Source organism: Strix uralensis, chromosome 2 (genome assembly GCF_047716275.1).
Source record: "Strix uralensis isolate ZFMK-TIS-50842 chromosome 2, bStrUra1, whole genome shotgun sequence".
Lineage (NCBI taxonomy): Eukaryota > Metazoa > Chordata > Aves > Strigiformes > Strigidae > Strix > Strix uralensis.
The window spans coordinates 51,193,554-51,216,610 of record NC_133973.1 but is presented as its reverse complement, the minus strand read 5'-3'; the positions used below and the strand labels follow the sequence as shown (position 1 = coordinate 51,216,610).

At 37.2% G+C, this 23,057-nt stretch overlaps 1 protein-coding gene across 3 annotated transcripts in view; it reads right to left on the bottom strand.

Moving 5' to 3' along the window:
• Nucleotides 1–23,057, bottom strand: part of MAP3K15 (mitogen-activated protein kinase kinase kinase 15) — a 95,648-nt gene that overhangs the window by 47,495 nt on the left and 25,096 nt on the right. The window contains exons 2-7 of one of the 3 annotated variants that reach the window (XM_074858681.1): nt 19,600–19,739; nt 16,224–16,247; nt 11,279–11,350; nt 7,744–7,937; nt 5,110–5,278; nt 3,706–3,812 (exon numbers count right to left, since the gene is read on the bottom strand). In XM_074858681.1, coding sequence (XP_074714782.1) covers nt 3,706–3,812; nt 5,110–5,278; nt 7,744–7,937; nt 11,279–11,350; nt 16,224–16,247; nt 19,600–19,739 — 706 coding nt within the window. The remainder of the gene's footprint in view (nt 1–3,705; nt 3,813–5,109; nt 5,279–7,743; nt 7,938–11,278; nt 11,351–16,223; nt 16,248–19,599; nt 19,740–23,057) is intronic. The other 2 variants (XM_074858682.1, XM_074858683.1) reach the window with 2 other exon arrangements.

Below are 23,057 nucleotides of genomic sequence, written 5' to 3'. Positions count from 1 at the left end.
TCTTACACCAACCCACGTCCATAAAAGAGAGCACTCTGCTCTGCTTGTGTGTGGAATCAAAATCAATCAGCTTAAGACACTGACAGAGGAATGGCCTTTTGCTCCCTGGGACTTCTAAGCAAGCAGCCAGGAGGGTGATCTATTTAGATAGCCTGGGCTTGGAAACAAACACAAGGCTGTCATTGCAAGCATCCTTTATCAGCCTCTGTTATTAGACGTAAGATATAACAAACCTAAGATGCTCTCAATGGTCTGCTCTGAAATGGAAACCAGGGAGAAAGATGGTGATCTAAAAGAGCAGCTGTGCTTAAAAACCTGCTATGCGAATCAGGGTACCAGAAATTAGCATGAAAATGTCTGCCTCCCCTACATAGGACAGTAGTTAAGTGCTTTAGCACATTTCTGTACAGTACTCTGCAGGCAGGCCCAGGCTTGCTTTGCTCACTCTGAACCAGACAACATACAGCTAGTCTGGAACGGTGCTGAATCTAAAGTAGAGCACCCCTGTCCCCTCCCTCAGCACAACTTGTTAACTAGGACCCAGAACTGCACACAGTTGTGGTTCAGATTGGGCTTGTGTCCACCTGATGTACCAGCAAAGACCCAAGGCCCTCAGAAGCAATCCTCTGCCACTTGCCTGCCACATTGCTAGCTCTACGCAGCGCTAGAATGACACTGACTTGAAAATGGTAAGTGAAATTAATTGCCAACAGAAATCAGTTAGAGTCCAAAGGGAAATAAATTAATGACTTTCTCTGTTGATTATGATCACAGTTCTGGAACACTTAATGAATGTAATGAAATTAAGCAAACATTAACTTCTGCAGGGTCAGATATTCTTACAGCTGCTAATTCTGTTTTGCTTATGATGTATTTTGTTCCTGGTAGGCTCAATCAGTTGTACTGAGCAACATTAATACTGTTCTGTGTGCTGAAATTAATAGGATATTAAGTGAAAACATTGTTCTATATTTTTATAAATAGATTCTGATAGAATTTGCTAAAAAGAATTTGTTTTTAAAACAGAAAAAAGAAATTATTCGAAAATCCCATGCAGTAAGATGCTAAAAGCAACACTTTAGGGGTCATTTTGAACTAAGTGGACTTGTTCTGAAAACGTTCAAGTCTTAACTTTTGACTTTTGCCCATCATTTTGTTTCAAGAAGGCAAAAACATCTGTAGAAGCTAAATTCTGCATTCTTACTGATGGAAAACTGGTCATTTATTTCTGAAAAAACTTTTCCACAGAAGTGTGTTCTGGGAACAGTTTAAACAAGAAGAGTCATGAAGGTTCAGACTAGTGATCAATTTAATGAAACCTGTCGATGGGGAAAGCAAGTTCATGAGCAATTCATTTTGTCTTCTCTTACCAGGGTGCTACTGGCATTGCCAAAACAGAAGATTTAATGGCATGATGTTCACATGCTGCTCAAAATACAAAGAGAGAGAGAGCAAAGGAGGTCGCAAGTTTTATTATGCACATCTAAATCAAAAGGTTTTAAAAAATGATCGTATCAGGATATTTTCCTAAGGACAAGGCATGGCCCTAGCATTATTCTTACTGGCAAATTTAAACATCTTGAGTCAAATTCCTAAAATAATAAAAAGTTGGGACAAACTGCTGAAAAATAGGGCCAAATCCTTTTTGTTGAAACCACTTCTCAAGACATCAGTATGATATCTTAAGGAGACTTGAATTTCAGAAGCTTTATAAGATCAAGCCTGCAATTTTTAGGGGTTGGGGGAAAAAAGGTAGAAAACCATTCAATAATAACAATAATATTCAATAAAAACAATAATTACTATACAGACAAGAACTTGGTTTATAATTTATTTAATTAAAGAAATGTCAAAACACTGGCTTCTACTTCAAAATACTGCTTTGTGTGGTACATTAAAAATTTTATACCAAAAGTGCATTTTTTCCTTTTATTTCTAGATAGCCTAATGAGAAAATTATCTTTCATTAGGTATGATAAATAACAGAGCAAACTGCAAATTATATAAAATGGATTCTCTCTGTCTTGATGTATTCAGATCAAAATTTTCTGAAAGATACACTTCAGCGAAACAAGTTAACAGACTCAGTAGATGGTTAATCACCTAAGATTTAATTGTCTATGATATCAGGAGTGGAGAAGCAAGATACCCAGTGTTCACTTCCAGTCTTAAAAAAAAACCCCACCCTACATAAGCTGAATTATATGTAGAACTACATTCATATGTTTGATATCAAGATCTAAATATTAATAATTTATCCTTCTTATTATTAAAAAGGTTTCATCATCATCTAAATTCGGGTTAAGGTTCCAAACATGGGTCTAGTTACCTGTTTCTGTGAGAGATTTGGGCACTGTCTGGCACCTGATACATTTCTTCTCACAGAGGTAATTCTCATTGTAATCAATTAATTTCTCAGCACTTACTGTTTTTCTTTTCTTTTTTAATGAAAAAATTTTGAATAGGCTTAATTCCATCCTTCAAGAAACATCACTATAGCTAGCTGTCATAAAAGCATGGACATTAGAATTATGTGCAGTAACAGTTGCACCTATATCGTGCACTCCATATACTCTGTATTACTCACTACTACATTCTTTCAAAGATCACTTCAAGCTACTTGCTACTCCATCACTCAGATGATCACTCAGCCCATTAATAAACCATCAGATCCTTTTCAAAAATCACTGTTTTCTATGAACTTTCCTGTTGGCATGTACTGCATTCTTTGTTCTTATGTACATGACCTTGCATTTGGTTGCTCAAGAAAAATTTGGGGTTTTTTAGAGAACACAACCTATAAAATGCTGTGAGAAAACCGACACAGAACTGACACAGTGTTATCCTGACACAGTGTTATCCAATATTTTTCTGAGCAATGATTTTGCAGTTACTCCTAAGTCTGATGAAAATGTCAAATTACTATTTTCCATAAAATGCCACAGGAACTGCTTTTGTAGATCTATTATTAAGTTCTTAAACCCTTACACATATGCCATCCTCACACTGCCCAGTCCTAATTTTTAGCTAGATTGCAGGTCACAATTTTTAATAGCCTGTGAATTGCATTTAACCAGTTGCTTTTATTATTACATGTAATTTCATTTATATAAGAGCTGTTTTCTATAATACAATCTTAATATAAATTCTTTACAAATGAAGTAACTATTATACATAGGCACTACAGAAATCTGGAGCTAACTAGAAAAGTTCAGTAATATTTCTGTACTTCCTAATCTAGCATCATGCCTGTGGGTCCAGATCACCTTTCAGCCTTTCAAGGAAGCTGTATGAATGTGTATTCATGGATCAAGCAGAGCTTGTTACCTATTACTTTAATAACTCACCCATAACTCTATTATGCTAAACTTTTCAAGACATTCAGAATGATCAGTGACTCAGAATAAACAATCTCAGCCTGACCAAGAACCCATTGGTACCACTGGAGTCTTTTGCAATTACTCAGGTGGCCCTTGGAACAGATCTTCAGGTTGTGGACAATACGATGGTTGTTAGAAAACAATTATTTCAAAATTTACAAGCTGTCCTGGTGCAGAGGAAGCATGGGATTAAGGAAAGTTAACTATGGTGAATATCAGCGTGTGCAGAAAGGGAAAAGAATTTGATATTATCTGCACTATAAACTTATATATAAGCCATATGGAACATCAATAAAATGAAACAGCCTCAGTCAATCATCCTTACCGATTTAACGCAAAAGCATAATGAAATTTAATGTTGTGTTGATCCGCCAGATCACAGGTAGGAAGCATTTCTAGTGTTTCTACCAGCTTCACCATAGCATCATAGTCCTGGTATGAATTTAAAAAAAAAAAAAAAGAAAAAAGAAAAAAGAAAGAAAATAAAAGAAACTGAAAGCAGAGGAAAGCATCACTAAACTAAAATGTATCATGACTGCTAGACGGTATCTCAGGTGATTGTTCCTTGAAGGGTCAGTGAAACAGGCACAAATTCTGTGTAAGGAATTAAACAGGGATTTTCTCTCTCCATGTCAGTACTTGTCTCTTCCTTACCTCAATGCCACTGCCCAAATTACTGAATCCCTCTGGTCAGTTTGATTGATTACACTCCTAGCACCAGGAAGAGGAAGTGATGGGTCTGGCTCTTTCAGGCCTTATTAAGGACTTCTGATGAATGACACTTCATCAGGTCATCGCAAACTCGAGCACAGTTCATTCTACAGTATGTCAGCCAGTTGTGCATTCATTTTGGTTTCTCAGGGGAAGTCCACATATACACTGCTGAAGAGGCCAGTTTACTGACACCACAAATGGCCTCACATTACTTAATTTGTTTGGTCAAAACATGTTTTGAGATGATTACATTACAAGGGAGAAGACCTTTCAACAGAATGCAAATGATCACCAGAGGCAATCAAAATGAGGTTGGATAAAGTGTTGCAGGAAAATATGCATCTCAGAATGGAAAGTTGGGTAATTCAGGATGATGTATTCACCCACTGCTCTCATGACCCATTTATATTTACGAAATACCTCCTGATAGAAAAAAAAATTCCATAGAATGGTTGGAATTATATTTTAAAAGGGATGTCAAACACACAGACTGTCAATTTGGAAATACAGTATGCAGGCCTTTTAGCAAAAGCAGAACTTATTTAAAAAAAAAATCAAGACAAAAAGGTGAAGTTATATATTAAAAAAATATATTTCTTTGAATGATAGTTCTCAACTTGGGCACCTCTGGCCAATACAATGGTCACAACAAGTGCATTTTCTTCATTTCTTAATAATCTGACTTTGGGAGTGACGGAGGAAAAGGAGGGAAGGGAAAAGCAAACATCTTGCTTTGGTAGGGAATCTTTTCTTTTTTTTTTTTTTTTTTCTTAAGGAGGTTTAAAGTGACTAAAAACAAAGGAGGAGACCTCAGGAAGTCACCTAATCTGTGTCTCTTGCTCACAGGCAAAATAAATAAGAGTCTAAAGCCCCTTAAGTTGCCCAACAGTCAAGTCAAACTGTTAAACACAGTAACCATTTAGTGGCAGTTTTGAATCACTGTTTAACAAACAATGAAGCATAGAAGAACAAACAAGCATGGTAAAATAATCTTCCCTAGTCTTTAGGAACATACCTGAATATCTCTGTAAGAAAGAAGCAGGTTTATGACAATGTCAGAAGACAGCACTTCAGTATTATCCATACGAAGCTTAATCCTGGCCAGCTCCTTAGCCAGTTCATCTCCTTGATACTTCTCTCTAGCTTTTCTAATATCATTTAGCAGTGTTTCTTTATAAAAGGCACTAAAGAAATAAAAGATAGACATATGAGAAGAAGACTGTTAGATATTTCTTAAGAAACATGGTTATATTTCTAATATAAAGCATAATTCCTAATAAAAAGTACTAGTTCCTCAGAGTGAGGTACACACCAAATGTTTCCACATTTTTCATTAACTCATTATAAATATGCCACCTTGTCCCACCTCAGACTGTGGGGCTATGTATCAATACATTTAAAAGCAGGATTGTGAGGAAAAATGGGGCATTTCTTTGTCTCATTACTGACCATGCCAGATGTGGTACCTTGTATCTGTATCCTAAAGGAGGCAGCAATTAGAATAATAAAGTGACACAGAGAGGAAAGACCAGTGTGATATATCAAGGAGGTATATGATTTTATCACAAAAGGAGGAAAGGTTTTCAAACAAAGAAACTAAAACAAAAACAAGCCACCAAAAGCTGATTTAGTTGCAATCTGTTTGAGGAACATAATACAAAATGTGGGCAGGATCTGTGTAAAAGCCCCCAGTAAGTACATCTTATTTACACTAACATCAGTGCACAATGCAATGCCAGAGCTTTTGTAGAATGCAAAATCATATATACATTATCAGTATGACAGTCATAAACGACCTGCACAGGCTACTATCTGGAGCACCTCTTGGAGTCTAGTTTGGAAGTTAGCAGAAGTCACCTGACAGATACATGTACATATACATATACAATGTCTTTTTTGTTTACAAATGAGTACTGCAAAGTATTCAACTTTGCTTAGCATAATCCCTACACACAGCAAAGAAAACTAACTTCCCTGTCTAATACACATTATATCTAACATATAACATGTAATATATGTTTATAATGCACAGCAGCAAGGTCACAGTAAGAACTATTGGAAGCTTGTAATAGTTTACTGACAGTGGAGATTAGGCCTAATTCACCACGGACTTCCAATCTCAGGTTTCTATCCAGCATTGCCTTCTACCAGGCTAATGATAATTAGTCCTTCTTGTGCTAACCAAACCAAAGGGGGATACTGGGTAATGCTTTACAAAAGTATCCAAATGACTTAGAAATGGGAGTCTCTCTTTCAAGGATGATGCAGCACTTAACCTCTTCAAACTTATTCAAGCTTTTGTCAGGAATGAGGGATCATCTAGCTACATCTTCCTCTTCACAGGGATCTACCACAACAGTGTCTAATTCTGCAGCTGTACAAAATCCTTTTTCAGGCACTTCAGACTGGAAATGGCAGAGAGAAAAGAAGATTTACTGTAGGACTTCAGAACACAAGTATCAAACCAAAATCACCCACAAGCCTGATCATAAATGTCAGAGACAAAGTATACAGGTAGCTTTGGACAGCTGGTGCCATTTCACAATGGCACCAGCTAAGTGGTACCAAAATTTACTACTACAAGGACCAACTGTGCTACTAGTTTCATGAGTCTGCACTGCTGAGCACAGCTCTCCCGTACACTGACCAACTTCACTGAGTTTCTGTCCTTCCTCTTGTCCCTTTCCTCAAAGCAGGCCTGTGTTGCCTGCATGTAGCCTCCCCTCTAGCACTGTTTTGAAGAAGCAGGAGGCAGCCTGCACTTCTTCAAGCCAGCAATATTCCAGTCACTGCCCAGGCAAGGTGCCAGAGAACAGCAGACCTACCATGGATGGAGGTGTAAGGGAAAAGGTGCATGTGGGCAGGGTGATCTATGGGATTCGAAGAGTGATACCAGGCAAGAAAAGTTTTTTAGGCGAGCCCTTCACTTGGGTGGAATGTCAATGGGGAAAGAGAAAGAAATCCAAGGGCCTTCAGTGCTTCCTCATGCTTCAGACACTGGGAAAAAGAAAACCTAGAAGCTCAGTCTCTCCCAGTATTTTCCAGAAATACAAACAAAACCAGACTAGATGCAAAGTAGTGGGTGAGCAATTGAGAAAGAGAGGTTTCCGTCTCCAGCCCCAATCATCAAAACTGCAACAGTCCCTTGCAGAAGTGGTTGAACAGTATCATGTTTATTAGGTGATAGCAGAAGGCTAATGTTATAAAAAAACAAAAAAAACAAAACCATGGAAGTTACATTTGATTGCGCATTGCTGCCATATATATACACCTATTTGGCAACAGAAAAGAACGATCTTTGGCTTTGAGCTCTATGAAGAGGCTGTGATCTTATCTCCTATGACAACCTTATATACTGTCATTTATACTTAAGCACTTTACCTTACCCATGGACTGCCTCTGCTTACTGATATTTCAGGAAGTAACCATAAATCACTTTCTAGCACATCATGGTTAGTTAACTGCAACAGCTGCAGGACATCAACACAGAAAGCAGTAAAGTTAGCAGTTTCTTTTTACACTATGTGAAGTGCAGTGAAAAACAAGAAATAAAAAAAATAATCAATGCTACTAGAAATTCTGAATCATTTTTCATAACATTATAAAGAGACTATCAAAGGTTCTCGAGGTGTATGTGTTGCAAAATTACCATGATGTAACATGAACATCCTTGAGAAGGCTGACAAACTTGTCCACCAGCGGGACACAAAGTGGCCCCAGGATATTGTCCCAGCTGGGTTGCATATACTCAGAAGCTCTTCGTTGGGCATCACTTTCACAGCAAAAGTAGTCAGCACAAGGTGTGACAATGTATGGAATAAAATAATAATTGCCACTGGAAGCCTAAAAGAAAAAAACAGTCACAGTTTAGAAAACAAATCAAAGTGGAAATATGCTTGCATATACACAGAATCTTTTACTGTCAAAAAAACCAGCTAGATTAGGGCTGGTGCGCTATGAAGCTTTAGCACACTGCTTAACAGAAAATTTGCAACCATTACATTCAAGGCATTTTCTGTGGAAGAATTACAAATATTAACAAGGGTGAGGAATAAGGGTCCAGTTCTGTTAAGTGACAATACAACAAAACCGTTCTATTTTTTTATGTGATGCACAGATCCTAATAGTGTCTGACAGTTACAACCTAATCTTCTGTTTCTAAATTTTTGGGGTCAGAGATGTACTTGCATCCTCTAGGTTCACTCTGTGCTAGGAAGGATATGATGCAGAGTTACCCACAAAGAGAAAGAGAAATACAGAAACACAGGCATTGGAAGGACTTTATGGAGATGTTTAATCCAGAGGAACCTACAAAACATCTGCTTCATGCTGCCATCAGACACCAAACCAACTAACCAACTAACAGAACTTTGAAATGTTTTGTAATATATGTAAGACTTTTAACACAAAAATCTAGAAGTAAAAACCACACAAGAAGTACCACACAAAAAGTGTAAACATGATCAAGGTGCTGAAAGGGGAGAGGAAACAGGAAATGCCCTTCAGAGCCCCAAACCAGCAAGTTCAGAATCTTCAACTCCTGAGCAAGCCCCCAAAAAACAGACAACTGCAAGGTTTTCCGCAGCTACTAGAAGCACCAGTATCCCACTTTGAGCTACAACAATTCTCTGCTGTTTAAAAAAAAAATAAACTTTGCATTTCAGAGTAACTAGATAGCAGCACTGAAGCATGGGTCAGTATGATACATCTAACACAATCAGCTACCACTAAATACCTTTTGACCATTACCTTGGGGATATCAAGGCATCAGACATGTACAGCAGAATCATACCTTTCATTTTTTCATATCATCTAAGCCTGCAGTAAAGCCGTAGCCATTTAAAGTCACCTTGAACAATGGGAGAATGCTGAGATGATGGAAAGAATGGATATGAAGGTGGCACATTCTTATATGCATTAATAAACTAGACAAGAGAAATAAACAGTTCACAGGACGTAACAATGTAGGACATGCAGTTACTAAAAATACAGATGGAAAAGAACCTGTATCAGTATATCTTGTTGCTGATCCCAGTCTGTAAGTATTTAGAATTTTAAATTATTTCTAACAGATAAAGATCAAGCCACATTCCTTCCTCATTAAACCCTACAGTACAGTATCTCTGTTAAAGCAATATAACTATTTGTTATCTTAACCTCCTACTAAAAAAGTCAGAACGTTTTCAATGCAAACCATCAGTATCTTAAAACAATTTAGTCTTGGGTTTATTCAAATACACAGTTAGTTCAGTGCAACACAAAAGCCGCTTGTGTATAAACTCTATTCTTAAACCTGTAACAGTGAATTAGCTCTTCCTGCAACGGGAAAAAAAATCTAATTTGAAAGTATGATGTATCTTGTGATGCAAAGAGGGATGTAGTTATCTACTGATAAAGCAAAGCAATTTTCAGAAAAAAATTAAATGACACACATGAAACACAGTATTAATCTTATTCAGCCAACATCTCATCTATTTGACTTAGGTTTCTTGCCTCGTTTTGCATAGTAAAATCTATGCAATTAAAAACACATTTTTATCCATGACAAACACATTTTTGTGTGCAGAAGTCAGGAACCCTGCACATATTTGAGCACATCACCTTGTCTGAAAAGCAACCAGCTCAAATTTTCTAGCTTCTTCTGTCCAATATTTACATATTATAAAGCCCCTTCATACAGAGTGTGTGGCCTTTCTAAGAGAGTCTTATCTTCATTACATTAAAAAACCAGTTCTGTCCATCTACTTTCCTTATGATATCAAGGGTTAGAGATGGCTGAAAATATCATCCTTGCTTCTGATCATCTACTCAGGATGCTGGTCTCTGACACCAAAAGCTAATCACTGTGAAAATTACTGTCCTGTCATACACCAACCATTGCTTTTTAAGATAATAAATAAATGGCATAGGTATGTATGTAGTAACATATATAGCAATTCCAGCTGCAAATATACATAACCTGTAAATTATGACTTATTTAATTGTAATAGAATTATAACTTCATACCTTATAAAGACTGTATGCTGAGTTGGTTTATTCCAGCATAAGTAGTTAAGACACTTTTACTGTCTTATTTTGTGAAATTTTTAAGTTAAAAATTACCAAGAAACAAATAGACTGAAAAAAAAAAAAAAACTCTCAATAGTTCATCTTCCAGCAAATAATGTATGCCCAGTATGCTAGCAATTAAACTTTTATATTCACTCACAACATTTTAAAATCTACCACAAAAAGAGCCAAAAGCTTAGGAACACTAAGAAAACAGGAAGTAACTGCAAGTACGTTGAGAGAGGGACCTGTTCCTCGGGGGAAAATGGTTAAAGGAATTAAGCACAGAGGAATTAAGCCTTTGCTGAAGGGCTGAGTTAGGCCCATGTAGGTCATTTTTAGGTTCTAGGGTTCTAGGCAAGACAGGTCAAATGGAGAGTGTTTTTTGTCTTAAAATACTCCTCTAAACATTTTGCTAATGTTGTTAAAAGTAAACTTTTGACCTTAATAACATAAACAGGTTTTTTCAATTGTACTGCTACAGTTATTCCAGTGCAACTGTCACTTTGTGACAGAGACAATACACTGGAATTAAAGGGGTTTTTTCCCAAATAATGTTGAGTAAAATCTCTGCATTTTTAGAGAGAGAATTATTCCTGCACAGCTAATAGCACAATTATTTTACTTGAGCCATGCAATTCATTTTGCCACTTACTGAAGCATCAAGAGTATTAGGAGTGCTTACCCTACCTTGCAAAGCAGTTAGAAGGAAAACACATAGGGTAACAGAAAATAAACTGCATTCACTTAAACCTGTGAGCGTTCAGGGAGTTTAATCCACTGCTGTCTTCAGAATTAAGGTTTTTACAGTAGTTTTCCGTGACATCACATTCCTATCCATCTTGCGACAGATGACTAAGATATGATAAACTTAAAAAAAACCTTCCTCTTCTAAAGTTGTATATAGGCAGTATTTTTATGTAAAGATTGTGAAGAGAGATTATCCAAATTAAACATTCGAAATGCTGGGGATCTAGCTTGCAAGGAACGAGCACTCCAAAATTACAATCACTTTGAAGGAAAGACCCTGCCAAGCACTATTCTTAAAGTATCCTCATACATTTTTAAATGCCTAGAAACACAGTAATAAGATGGCATATGTATTCAACAGAAAGCAGATTTAAAGTGATACATACTTTGCCTATCAGATTACCACTGTGGTATTCAGGAGGGACTTGAACCCGAAGAAAAGCTTTGTGGTTGGCAACCTACTCCAAATTGAAATAAAACAAAGAGGAAAACACCACCACAAAACAGCATAATAATCAAAAAGACAAACACGACACATGAAGAGACAAATTATTAAAGAAACAACAGAAAAGTAATATAGATATTTATAGCAAATCCATATTTACAAGGCCAAGAAAACAATGCAATACTTTCCACCCAGAATGTAAGATTTTCTCTGTCTACATGATTCGTCTATACATCCCCTTGTGTCATCATTAAGATGCTTTCAAGTCTTACTTTTATGAACCTATCAGGTTCATCACCTGATTAGTTTACTATAACCCAACCACTACAAATATGCATCCCTTGAGATAGTAGCATTTCCATAAAAACTTTTATAAATAAATTTTAAAAGCCTTAGTTTTCATTATATCAATAGTAACAGTTGCATATTTAATAATTAGAAACATTAAAAGTAATATTTACTGGGTTACCCATTGCCTTTGTACTATTCTCCCCTCAACAGGAAAAATGACTGTCTGTATTTAAGACATTCCTAATCCTTTTTTATTCTGTGCCCTTTTGCAAACTCTTTTAATACTTCTGCTGTCTCAGGCTTTTTAATAAATACATCAGTAAATATCATACAAACTTTAAAATACTGTAAAAATAATCGGAGAATAAAAAATAGAAAGCTACTCTGCAATACTACTTCTTCAGATTATTAAATTCATATAATGTAATCATACTTTAGAGTCTTGGCTCTCATTTCAATCCATTGGGGCTACTAAATTGGAGAATATGAGTCCAAGTGCCAAAAACTTTCTATTTAGTTTTCTTAAATGTTCATTGTCTCGAAACAGTAGATACAGCCTAATTTATACAGCTACCCAAACTCTGAAAGGACTTTCTGCCAATTACAATAAAAAGTGATTTTTCAACATAGAAATTCCTTGTGGCAATGGTAAATTGCAATCCTGTTCCCTTTAGATCAAGGAGAATTTTTGTTAATAACTCCTCCATGGCCCAGACATTATTCTCTGCTTACTATAAGAGCTGCTGCAGGACTTAATGAAAAAAACCCATTCAAATCTCTGAAAATACTTCATCAGGCCCACAGGCCTAAGTATACTATAATAAAACTTCTGATTTAATAGCCAGCTTACTTTCTTTTAGGGACCTTCCCTGAAAGCAATTAACTGAGTTATTCAAATTTCTTCAGGCATACCATCAACTAAAGAAAAACTAACTATTAAGTCTTTCTCCTTATATTCTGTACTTGACATAATAACTTTTCCAGAGTGGGAATCTCTAGTTTTTATTTTCAATGCCACATTCAAACAAACTCTATGGATCCAAGTATGTATCTCAAACTGTGTTCAACCAATGCTAGAACTATTGCCAGAAGGACTGTACATTTTGCTTCCTGACTCCAGCAGTTTTTAAAAAGCCCCTTGTGCACTCTTTTCTTCACTTGGTCTTGGACTTTTTTTATGCACCATTCCTTAAAATTCTGTAAAGAAGAGGAAATTTCCCTATTGAAAAAAAAATAAAAATCAAGGCTAGCAACAAAATGTTGCATCAAAATAGAACAACTTCCCATGGATTTTGTCTATTACATTGGTTTGGGGGAAGATTTTTTTTTTAAGCACTTTTTGCTTTTGAAAATCCTTGACATTTCATTTCTCTAGTAAATCAATGTTTATCTGACACCTAAAGAAACTCCAAAGCACAAGCCCATTTTCCACAGATAAATTTTCTTCTACCTACAGTCCAGTAGCATCCACTGTGCTCTCAAACCTTGATTTTTCCATAATAACACAGAAAACACACTGTTCTACAAGACTGCATATTTGCAATTTATTTTATCAATGATAATTTTGACAGAAACTTGGAAGCTGTGCATACACCCTCCGCAAAATCAGCAGAAAATAGTCCTCAAAGATCAGAGGAGCTCTACAGAAAGAAATCTAACTGATAGGACATCAAAACTTGACATGGAATTTCATGCCAGGGCAATTCTTTCTTGGGAACTGAACTCTCACAGCCAGTAATTTTTTCCTTTTGTATCCAAGTATGCAATAAATTATCAATACAGAATTTTAATTGCTTGATTGGGAGAGTCAAGTAGAACTGAATCTCATTCCTCATCTTATCTTATTCCTGAAAACTTCATCCCTGGATGGTGGAGGGAAAGAAGGAAGTTCTCCTACTCTTACACTCCTTTTTCAGACAGTAAGCTATTAAATCTCTCAGGCTCACACCAACACAGCATGCTGCTGTATGATTTTCACTGTTAGATCAGCCGTACTCAGGCCAAATCCTGAATGAATTGCTGACCTTTTTCTATGCATTGTTTTCAGCTCTATGTCCAGTTTCCTCGCTCTTGCTTCCTCCTTAATGCTGAATTGGAATAATTGTTTTTTGGTTTTTTTTACAAGGAAAACATTCATTTTCTTCAAGGCTTACTTGTAATACACAAAAGAAAATCAGCCCAGACAACACACTAGACATTCATCTTCTCTGCATCTTTAACATGGCTCCACATGTGTTTTATGACGATTTTTTTTGTACCTTTGTACATGACTTGAGATTTGCAGGATAAATAGCAAAGGTGAGGGCAGAGAAACCTCAGAGAAAGCGCTGAACTACAGCAGCCAGCACAGAAAGTTTCACTCGTGCTGCTGGAAAAATGGTGCGCTGTGCCTGGTAGCAATCTCAGTTGTCCCCCTTCCCTTATACACAGTGCAGATGTGTGGACAGAGAGCTTATAAGACATGGAGAGGACTTCTCTTCATAAAACCAACAATGGCATTCCTGTGGCTACCTCTGGGTTGGAGAAGACTTAGTGGATCGAGTATCTATCCAGACCTTAATGAAGAGTGCATTTAAGTTCTTTCTGCTATTCCACAGCTATGGCAGAGGCACACCCACACTTTTCAGTTAGGAAAAGTGAAAGGAGAACATAAAACCCTAGTACAGGGGTATTAACTATTGTATCTAATATCCAGCATTTAAATGGAAATGGTTACATAACTACATACTTGATTGGACACATCAATTTTTTGTCTACTTAACTAGCACAGCAACCCTCATTAGCAATTAACTTCAAAAAGATATTGCTCATACAGTTGTAAAATATTTAACCAAGCAATGAAGCAGTGGCACTGTACTGGGGCAAAGGCAAACTGCAAGCCTCTCATGACAAATCATTGGGTCTGAAAGGAGGGGAAAGCAATTGTCTACTTGAAGACAGCTCCAACTTAGAAAAACATAAAGTTTTAACCTATTAACTATTCACCTTGTTAATTAGTTTGTTGTAATTTCTGATCTGAGAAACAGACAAAGCATGCAATATGGGAGCACATTCATCTGATAAAAGAGAGTATGAACAACTTCAAATGTCACAAAAGGGTCAAGGATCTGTACTTGGTATCTAAAGTCATTAATTTCTTTCCTCACTGTATTTTATTCACAATTGTTTTCTTAATTTAAGCGCTTGAATAAAGTGGGTTAGGCAATTCCTCCTTTTTAAAGGAGGGATCAGGATCCTAGTTTCAGGATGCCTCCCTGCCCCTTTTGCTAGCCACATGGTGTTTATAGGTCTAATACCAGGCCCTGCTGTAGAAACCATGTCACCAGATCTCTTTTCTTCTCTTCCACATGAAGGTAAATACCTCCCCCTGTGGGAGAAAAGATCTGCCAAAAGAAAAGACTGCAAGGCTGCTATCTGATCACGCCATGCTGAACTTGCCACTGTCCTCTTTGCCTTTACTCCATTTCTGGAATTACCACAAAATGGCTCAGTCACAATTCTCCCTCTTGCTCTGGAGGGGAAAACACAGGCTTGTGACATTTTGATCATCCACCAGTTGATGGATAGTAGCATTCACAAGCAAATCTGCCTCATCCTTCACAGAACTACAGACCAGTAAATGCAGTTCACATCCCACAGGTGAAACTAGTTCAAAGATCACCAAGACAAACAGGAAAATGACCTGAGTTTATTTACTCACGTGCTCAACCTGATCTATCTTTAGCCTACATGCAGCACTGTGGCCAAGTATAAAGAGCAGCTCAAAATAAACTGCTGTGACTAATGCATTATCTTTTCTAGTTCTATTTTAAATTATTAGCAAACTCTAAGAACATTTTATTATTTTAGTCCTGCTTTATATTCTTCAGAAGAAAATAAAGTATATGGTGAATGTGGGGAAACAGAAAGGAATAAATGGAGGTTTAAGATTTTTGCAAATTCAGTAGTCCTCAAAATAAGTGTAGAGTGTTTAATGAAAATAACCACTGACATGATGTGAAGTATGACAAAAAATACACCTGTCCAAGATATCATGGCATATTGCAATAAGCCTAAAATAACCACTAAATTTTATCTTGGTTCAGGCTTACTTACTGGTTTGGTTTTACTTGCATTAAGGGTAAGAATATTTTTACTTCGGGAAATAAGCTTTTGCATTCCTAAGTCAGATCTGTGAATTTGTGAGGAAGAGGATGGGTATACATTAGCCAAAGCTGTTTGAGATACAAGAGTAAGCCCTATTAAGGCATCATACACATATATACATTTGTACAAGTGGGCGAAAGTGGTAGAAGAAAAGAGACTTTGAATTTCTGAGGTTACATTTTGATCTATCAAACTACATATATAACATATATCCACTGGCACTTATCTAGAACTTAAAAAGGAACTTCTAAAGAAAATTAATTTTTTAATCTAGCTTTACTTTGGAAAGGAAGTCAACAAGATTTCCACTATTTTGAATTGTATGTAGGTAAACCAGACTTCCTTCAATCATGTAGAGCATATATATGCATGTCAGCTTTGTTATTAGACTTGCTTCAAATGTAGTATCTTCATTTGTGTTTTAAAATGAATGTGGATTTAATACTTACTGTGTTTTTCTGAGATACCATATCCTGGGGGGAAAAAAAGGAGAATAAAAATGTTTATTCATTTTTACTGGCAATTATTATTTCCAATAAAAATAACTCGTATACATATATATATACACACATACAGATGTGTTCTTCACAACATAATCCATATTTCCTGCAGCAGCAAATTCCAAGTAAAGGGACAGAACAATATCAAGAAAAGTCTTAGTACTTCAGATTAGGAAAAAATTAATGATTCAAAGAAGAAGTCTGTTTCAAGAAGGCTCAAAAGATGAAGAAAGTTGTACTTGCCAGTAATTAGATTTTCTCAGACTGGGCACTCCACATAGCCAGCCATACTCCAGGCATTTGTGAGACAGAAATCATTCAAAGCTGAACATTTTTTTTTCTCTGAAAGAGTATCCTTAAGATACTTAGGCTCCTTTCCTACCTGGATGGGCACAGACCAACACACTACTCCTACACCCTAATTTTTCTCACCCCAAAATCTAAAGAGAGAAATTGAAACTATGAGGCAGTTGATAAACTAATGGGCACATAAACCAGACCTCAAAGATTTCCAGTTGCTGGTAAGTAGCCTCCTCCTCCTTCTAGTGATGGCTTGCATGTCCAGTGAACATTGCTTGGTGAAACTAAAGAGATGTCCAGGTAAGCCACGCTACAAACGTTAGATATAGACTTGTTTCTAAGCAAGGTTATTGATAAAATTTAATTGTAAGTGCTCTGACAACTTAAGATGATTCTGCTTGAGCAACTTCACATCTGGCAGCCTGAAATCCCCTTGGACAATCACTGCACAAAAATGATCATTCCCATGCACCCTCTTCCTCAACAACAGACAAAATGTCAGGGACCATCTAAGAAGTTTAGTTCTGCAAATATGACCCTCTTGAAATCTGGATTATATATTCTTTTATATTCTTGGAACTAGCTTGTTTTGGAAAGAACATTGGTGAAACTGAAGAGGCAACTCTGGGAGAATTTCAGGATGAGTCCTAAGAAATAAGCTATATAAAGTCAGGCTGCCGAACTTCACAGGTCTTCCCAGTAGAAGTAATAGCAGTCATGAATGCTGCCTTTGTAACACTTAGGCTAGCCACTCTTAAGAGGCAAGCACCGCAACCTAGACCCAAGTAAAGTAATACATTCCTGAAAGGAAAGGAAAAAAACCTGTCCAAATTAGTCATAAATCTGACAATAAAGAAACACCAGCAGATGGTCAAAAATACATACTAAGGTACCTAAACAGAACTACTGACTAACTTAAACACCTTAAGCTAAATAAAATACCTCAGACAAAAGTAATGGAAAGCTTAGACGCCTGCAATATCACATATCTGAAAATTAATATGTCTACCTAGCTAAGCAAGTATCTTCAGTAGAACTTTATTTACTGCAGATAAAGATCTTCCTCAGCAGGGAGAAATGACCTCTTCTGAGAACTGTCCAGGACCTAAGCCATGAAATGTGTCATGAACTGTTCTTCACTGAAAGACTCCAAGAATAATCCCTATCTACCTTCTGAAATATTCCTAAGGAAGGTGTATTAGCATATTTGAATGATATCCAACACTGAACTGGGGCTCAACTGCAGAAAAGGTATCAAGGATATCAAGGTAGGACTGAACCATGTCCCAGTGCCCCACTTAAACTACTCTAGAACTTGATTCTGAGGATCTCTTCTGCTTGGTTTCAGCAACTTAAATTAAGCCTTCTGATACCATAGTAAGATATGCTAGGGGTCTATGTAGACCAAGGAGGTTATGCAAACAACTGGGAGATGAGGAAGATATCAGTGACACTGACATTGTTCCTAGCAGAAGAGGGATGAAAGCAGATAATAGCTTTTCTAGCCTTAAGTAAGCCAGTCATGCTCCAGTGTTTCCAGGCCCCCAGACTTGTCCTTGAGCTTTACATCCTTAGAAAAAAAGCCCCAGAACTGACAGTGCAAAGACTTGCAAGTTCTGGCAACAATCAGTCTGAAGATCCAGCCCATGGATGAATGTAACCCTGGAGGTCATTCAGCACCCCAGTTATAGAGCAGGTGCTTGCCTATGGGCTTGGCACAAAGTGCAGAAATCAAAGCCATCCACAGAGTCCAAACTTTGGCACATCCTTGTGAGAACCAAATTGATCAGAATATCTGAGTGACAGCATAAAATGTGTTAGTGAAGAATAAAAATGAAAGATTTCATTGCAGACAGGTATATTATTGATGCAGGATGAAAAGTTGTATGCCTGCCCACCCATATTAGCTAGAGAAAGGGAGGGCATGCAAGTATGCCTTAGTGCATATCTGTACGGAAAAGCTCTCTGAGCAGAGTGTGAGAGGCTCCAACTCTGAGTTCTTGTGACTCCAGGTCACACAAAATGTGAATGTGTATGTGGACCACCACCTGAAGAAAGGAAGTATGGGACACATACATAGGACACATTGGAGTAAAATCAATGACAACGAGAGAAAAGAAGAAAGAGAAGCTGTGACAGAACAGAGCTTTTCTGGGAAAAGAGGAGACTCACAAAATTGAGATTAAACTTAGTATTTTTACAGGATCAAGAGAGGTTGGAGAATTCCACAAAGGATTTTTGGACATTGGTGGTATGAAAAATATAAAGTAGTCAGGGGGAATAACTCAAAATTAGGAAAAAACCCACAAAGCATGAACAATGCTGCTCTCAGTGAAGGTAGCAAGAAAATGGATGATATTAAAAGCAGCAGTAGGTGATGATACAGAGGATGAAAGTCTAAATGTGATCTAAACCAAAGAGAACCTGCACTGAGAAAGACAGAAACATCCACAATATAACTTGCATCCAAAACAGCGATTTCAGGACTTAAGTGTATAGCACTTATTATCCTACTATAAAAATGAACAACAGGCCTATAAAAAGATTTGGTAAAGATCTCTTTTTTTATCTTCAAACAGCAATAAAAAAGAGATTCCTGTAGTCTTAGCTATTCAGCACCTAGGAGATACAAACCTTATCTGACAGAAGTGCTTCAATAGTAGGAGTAGGTTGCAATACAGCCCTTGTTCAAGTGTCGTTATTATACAGGCCATAACATTTTTTTACATGTACTCTAATTAAAAGAGGCAAAGGAAGGAAAAAAATCAGACCTTCACTCTCACTTCCAAGTCTAACCATCTGAAGCAAAATCAGTACCATACTATGGGTCTTTTCTTATAAACAAGCTTTTATACTATTCTAGCATTACTATTATTGCTAGCAGCTGTTTTTCTTATTATGATTTTGTTACGTAGCTCTCAGGAAATCACATTCAGTGTAAGTTTCAGAAAAACACAAACATTTGCAGGATCAGGTATTTAAAGATATTTCTGAAATGAAGCAGATTTTGAAGTGAGAACCTTACTTTGAGAGACTGAGCAGTGTCAGCATCAGTGTCGTGGTAGAGTATAACATTGTTAGCCATGTCAAAGCTTTCACGCACACCAAGGTGGTAGAACAGTGATGGTTGCTTGGAAATATCACTCATGTCCACAATTGCAACATCTGAAATGAGAGGGAGGGGGGAAAGTGCTAAAAAAATAGTGATCTTTAAACCAATTTTATTCTTACATAGAATTTGAAATAAATCCTGAAATTACACACATATTTGAACAGACAAAATCATTATATTCAAATAAGGGTAATTTTCTCATGGTAGAAGTAAATTTTACCATTCATATAAGAGATAAGAACCTAGTGAGGAAATTATCACAGTGTTACAGTAACTGGGAGGCAGAGTTTATGAATTCTGCTTGAGGTTTTGAAATCACTGCATCAGGAATTCCCCGGGTGAAGAAGCAGTTCTGCATTTGCTCTCTGAACTAGGCCTGACAACCTGCATGCCCAATAGGATGGAAGGCTCCAAACCTTCAGGTGGAACCCCTAAGAACAATAATATAGCAGAAAATATGGGAAAACTGAGACCAAGTTTATCTTAAGAGGCTGAGGTTTGGAGAACAGGAAATTTATAAACAGTAGAAAAAGAAATGACTGTGAAAGTTGATTCTTAAAAGCTATGGGCAGGATGTTCAAGATGAGGGGATTCAGCTACAAGTACTCAGAGCAAGACTTTCACTGTTCTTGGGTAGTATTCCTGTCAGAAATGGAAGTAAAAAAATTTACATCAGTGAAGATGACCCATACAGAAAGCTGAAGAGAAATACCCCATATTATGCAGAACAGCTGAGATACAAGCAACAGATTCTGAATTCAACATTTGGTTCTCATATAAGCCTAAAGGTCAGTACAGAGAGAAGAGGTAACTGGAGAAGAGGACACTTAACGCTGAGGTTTTTCCTTGATCCTTATATCCTCTATGCTACCTAAGAAAATTTTGCTTTAAAGCTTTTTAAAGGTCTGTATCTATATGTCTGCCTGCTTTTACTGCTATGGGATAGATGGAGGAACTTAAATTCAAAGTATTCATAAGACTAGAGCCTTGGCATTGAAACCACAGGGGAGTCTGAGGTTCAAAACAGATTCCAGAGGCTCAGTGCAGCTGGGCAGAAAATTCTGTATCTCTGAAGGGGTAACAAACAGTGTCTGTACCTACAGGGAATGACAAAGAAGGGTGAGCTACTAGTAAACAAGAAATCTAAAAGCAGGTCTGATGTACAAGATCCAAACACAGCAGCCAGTTTACCTAGGCTTTACCAAGCTTACACATCACAAGAATAAATACTTAGTATGCAAGTTCTTGGAAAAACCTGCAATGAATACAGACTCCCTGTTAAAGCACAAGGAATGTTTTGAGTCCAAAGACAATGACCTGCCTTAAGACCAAAACATCACCATTCAAGATCAAAAAAACCCCAAACCCAACAAAACAAACAAACACCACAAAAAGGTACACACCCCTCCCCCCAAAAAAAACCAAAACTCCAACACAAAATCATGGAAACATGAGAAAATCCCCTTATTCCTGTGGAACCTCAAATCCTGCACCACCTACTGATGATCTTTCCAGTTCCTGTTTAGCCAGCTCTCTACAGTATTCTGTATTCTTAGTATACCGCACACTGTAGGGTCACAGAAACTGTGTGGACTTGAAACAGTAAACTGCTGCTCCATAAACACATCCAAATCTAGATTACCCCAATATTACAAAATAATTTTGGAAAACATAAATGATCTATAAAACAAAAGACAAACTAACAAGCAGAACTAGAATCAAATACCATCTAGGGGGAAAAAAAAAAAAAGTCTAAGAGCTTGGACTGTTTTTAGTGCTTGTATAAACTGTTTATGCGGAACCAGAGTGCTGTGAAATCAAAATCACCATCCTGGTAAAAGAATTAAGACAATGCGTTCATGTAGCACACAGATACTGCATTTTACAATACAATGTGAGCAATGATCCGTAACAGAGTTTACTGAAACAAGGCTATGCACAATTCATTGCCACATGTAGTAGTCTACAACTGAAATGTGTCTTCTACTGACTGCTGCTAGGTAACAATGTAAGTAGTATCAGAAACACATTAAATGAACATAAGAACAGAAGTATCTGCATTAAAAATGGTAATTATTCCTCACGTAGATATTCATTCACACTGATAAAAGATTTATGACCTGAGTTTTTCTTGTTTATTCACACCTCATGAACACAGGAGGGAAGAAGGTAAAATAAAATAAAAACAAATTGAAGACTAGCAGAGATTTAAGACGCTATCACAAAAATATGCACGCAAGTGAAAAAAGCCCCAGGAAGGTAATTGAATGGATCCAGTCTGATCTAGGGAATCAAGGGATGACACAGAAGCAAATGACAGTGGACAGAAGCAGAGCATCAGAAGTGCTAGTGGCTGTGGACTAGAGCACTGATGAGAAGCTGCATTCCCAGGGAGCTCTCTAAGCTCCTCTCCAGCAGGAACAGCTGCAGGCTTGGAGCAGGGAGGAAAGAGATCTACATACAAACCAGCTTTACTAATGTGCCAATGAAATGTAGCTTGAGTCCAGTGAGCCCAGGAAACGAATGAAAATGTGGGTGGAGAACAGATGACCAACAATAAATGTTTATTAAAGAAGCAGATCCCCAAGATGTATCCAGTGAACGCAGTGCTGAGAGTACGGTGGTCAGTGTCACCGATCACTGGGTCTAAGCACCCTTCCCAATACTACTGTTTTCAGTGTCACATCTCTCTTCTTGGTGTAGGCAGTTTTGTGAATCACTTAAACAATGCTAATATGTGACACTACAAATATTTCTGTTTCAGTTGTCCTGTATTTTTATTATGATTTATGCTAAAATCTTTCAACTACACTTCTTTAAACACAGACACGGGGCCTTGCACTTCAACCACATATTAAGTATGGCTGATAAGAAAGAGGTAAGAATTCCCTTAAACTTCAAAGATATGTAAAAAGAAATACTACAACGCTAGTATCTACTTCACAAAGCTTGATTTATGAATAGAAACGGAAGTCAATCACACTTCATCCTCAACTCCCATCCTCCATATGTTTGGTTCAGCCAAACATACTTCTGGGCTTCCCCTTCCAAATTTAGGTTCAACCTCCTTCATTATAGACAAGTGTGAAGCAGGAGCTAATGCCAACTTTGATCAACTCTTTTAATAAATGAGGAATTTTATGCAATAATGAAACATTTCACATAGGTCTAAACAACCAGTGGATATGGTCTCCTATGTTCAGAAGGAAAGAGAGCAGTGGAAGGTACAGCCCCTCTGTAAAGACAGAAGGCTTTCAAGTCAAGTACAAAGACTTTTACAATGCATCCACCAGAGGGTGTGGAGGGGTGGGGATGTGCTTAATGTTGCACATCACCAATTTTGGATGATTCTGGAACAGAACATTTAAATT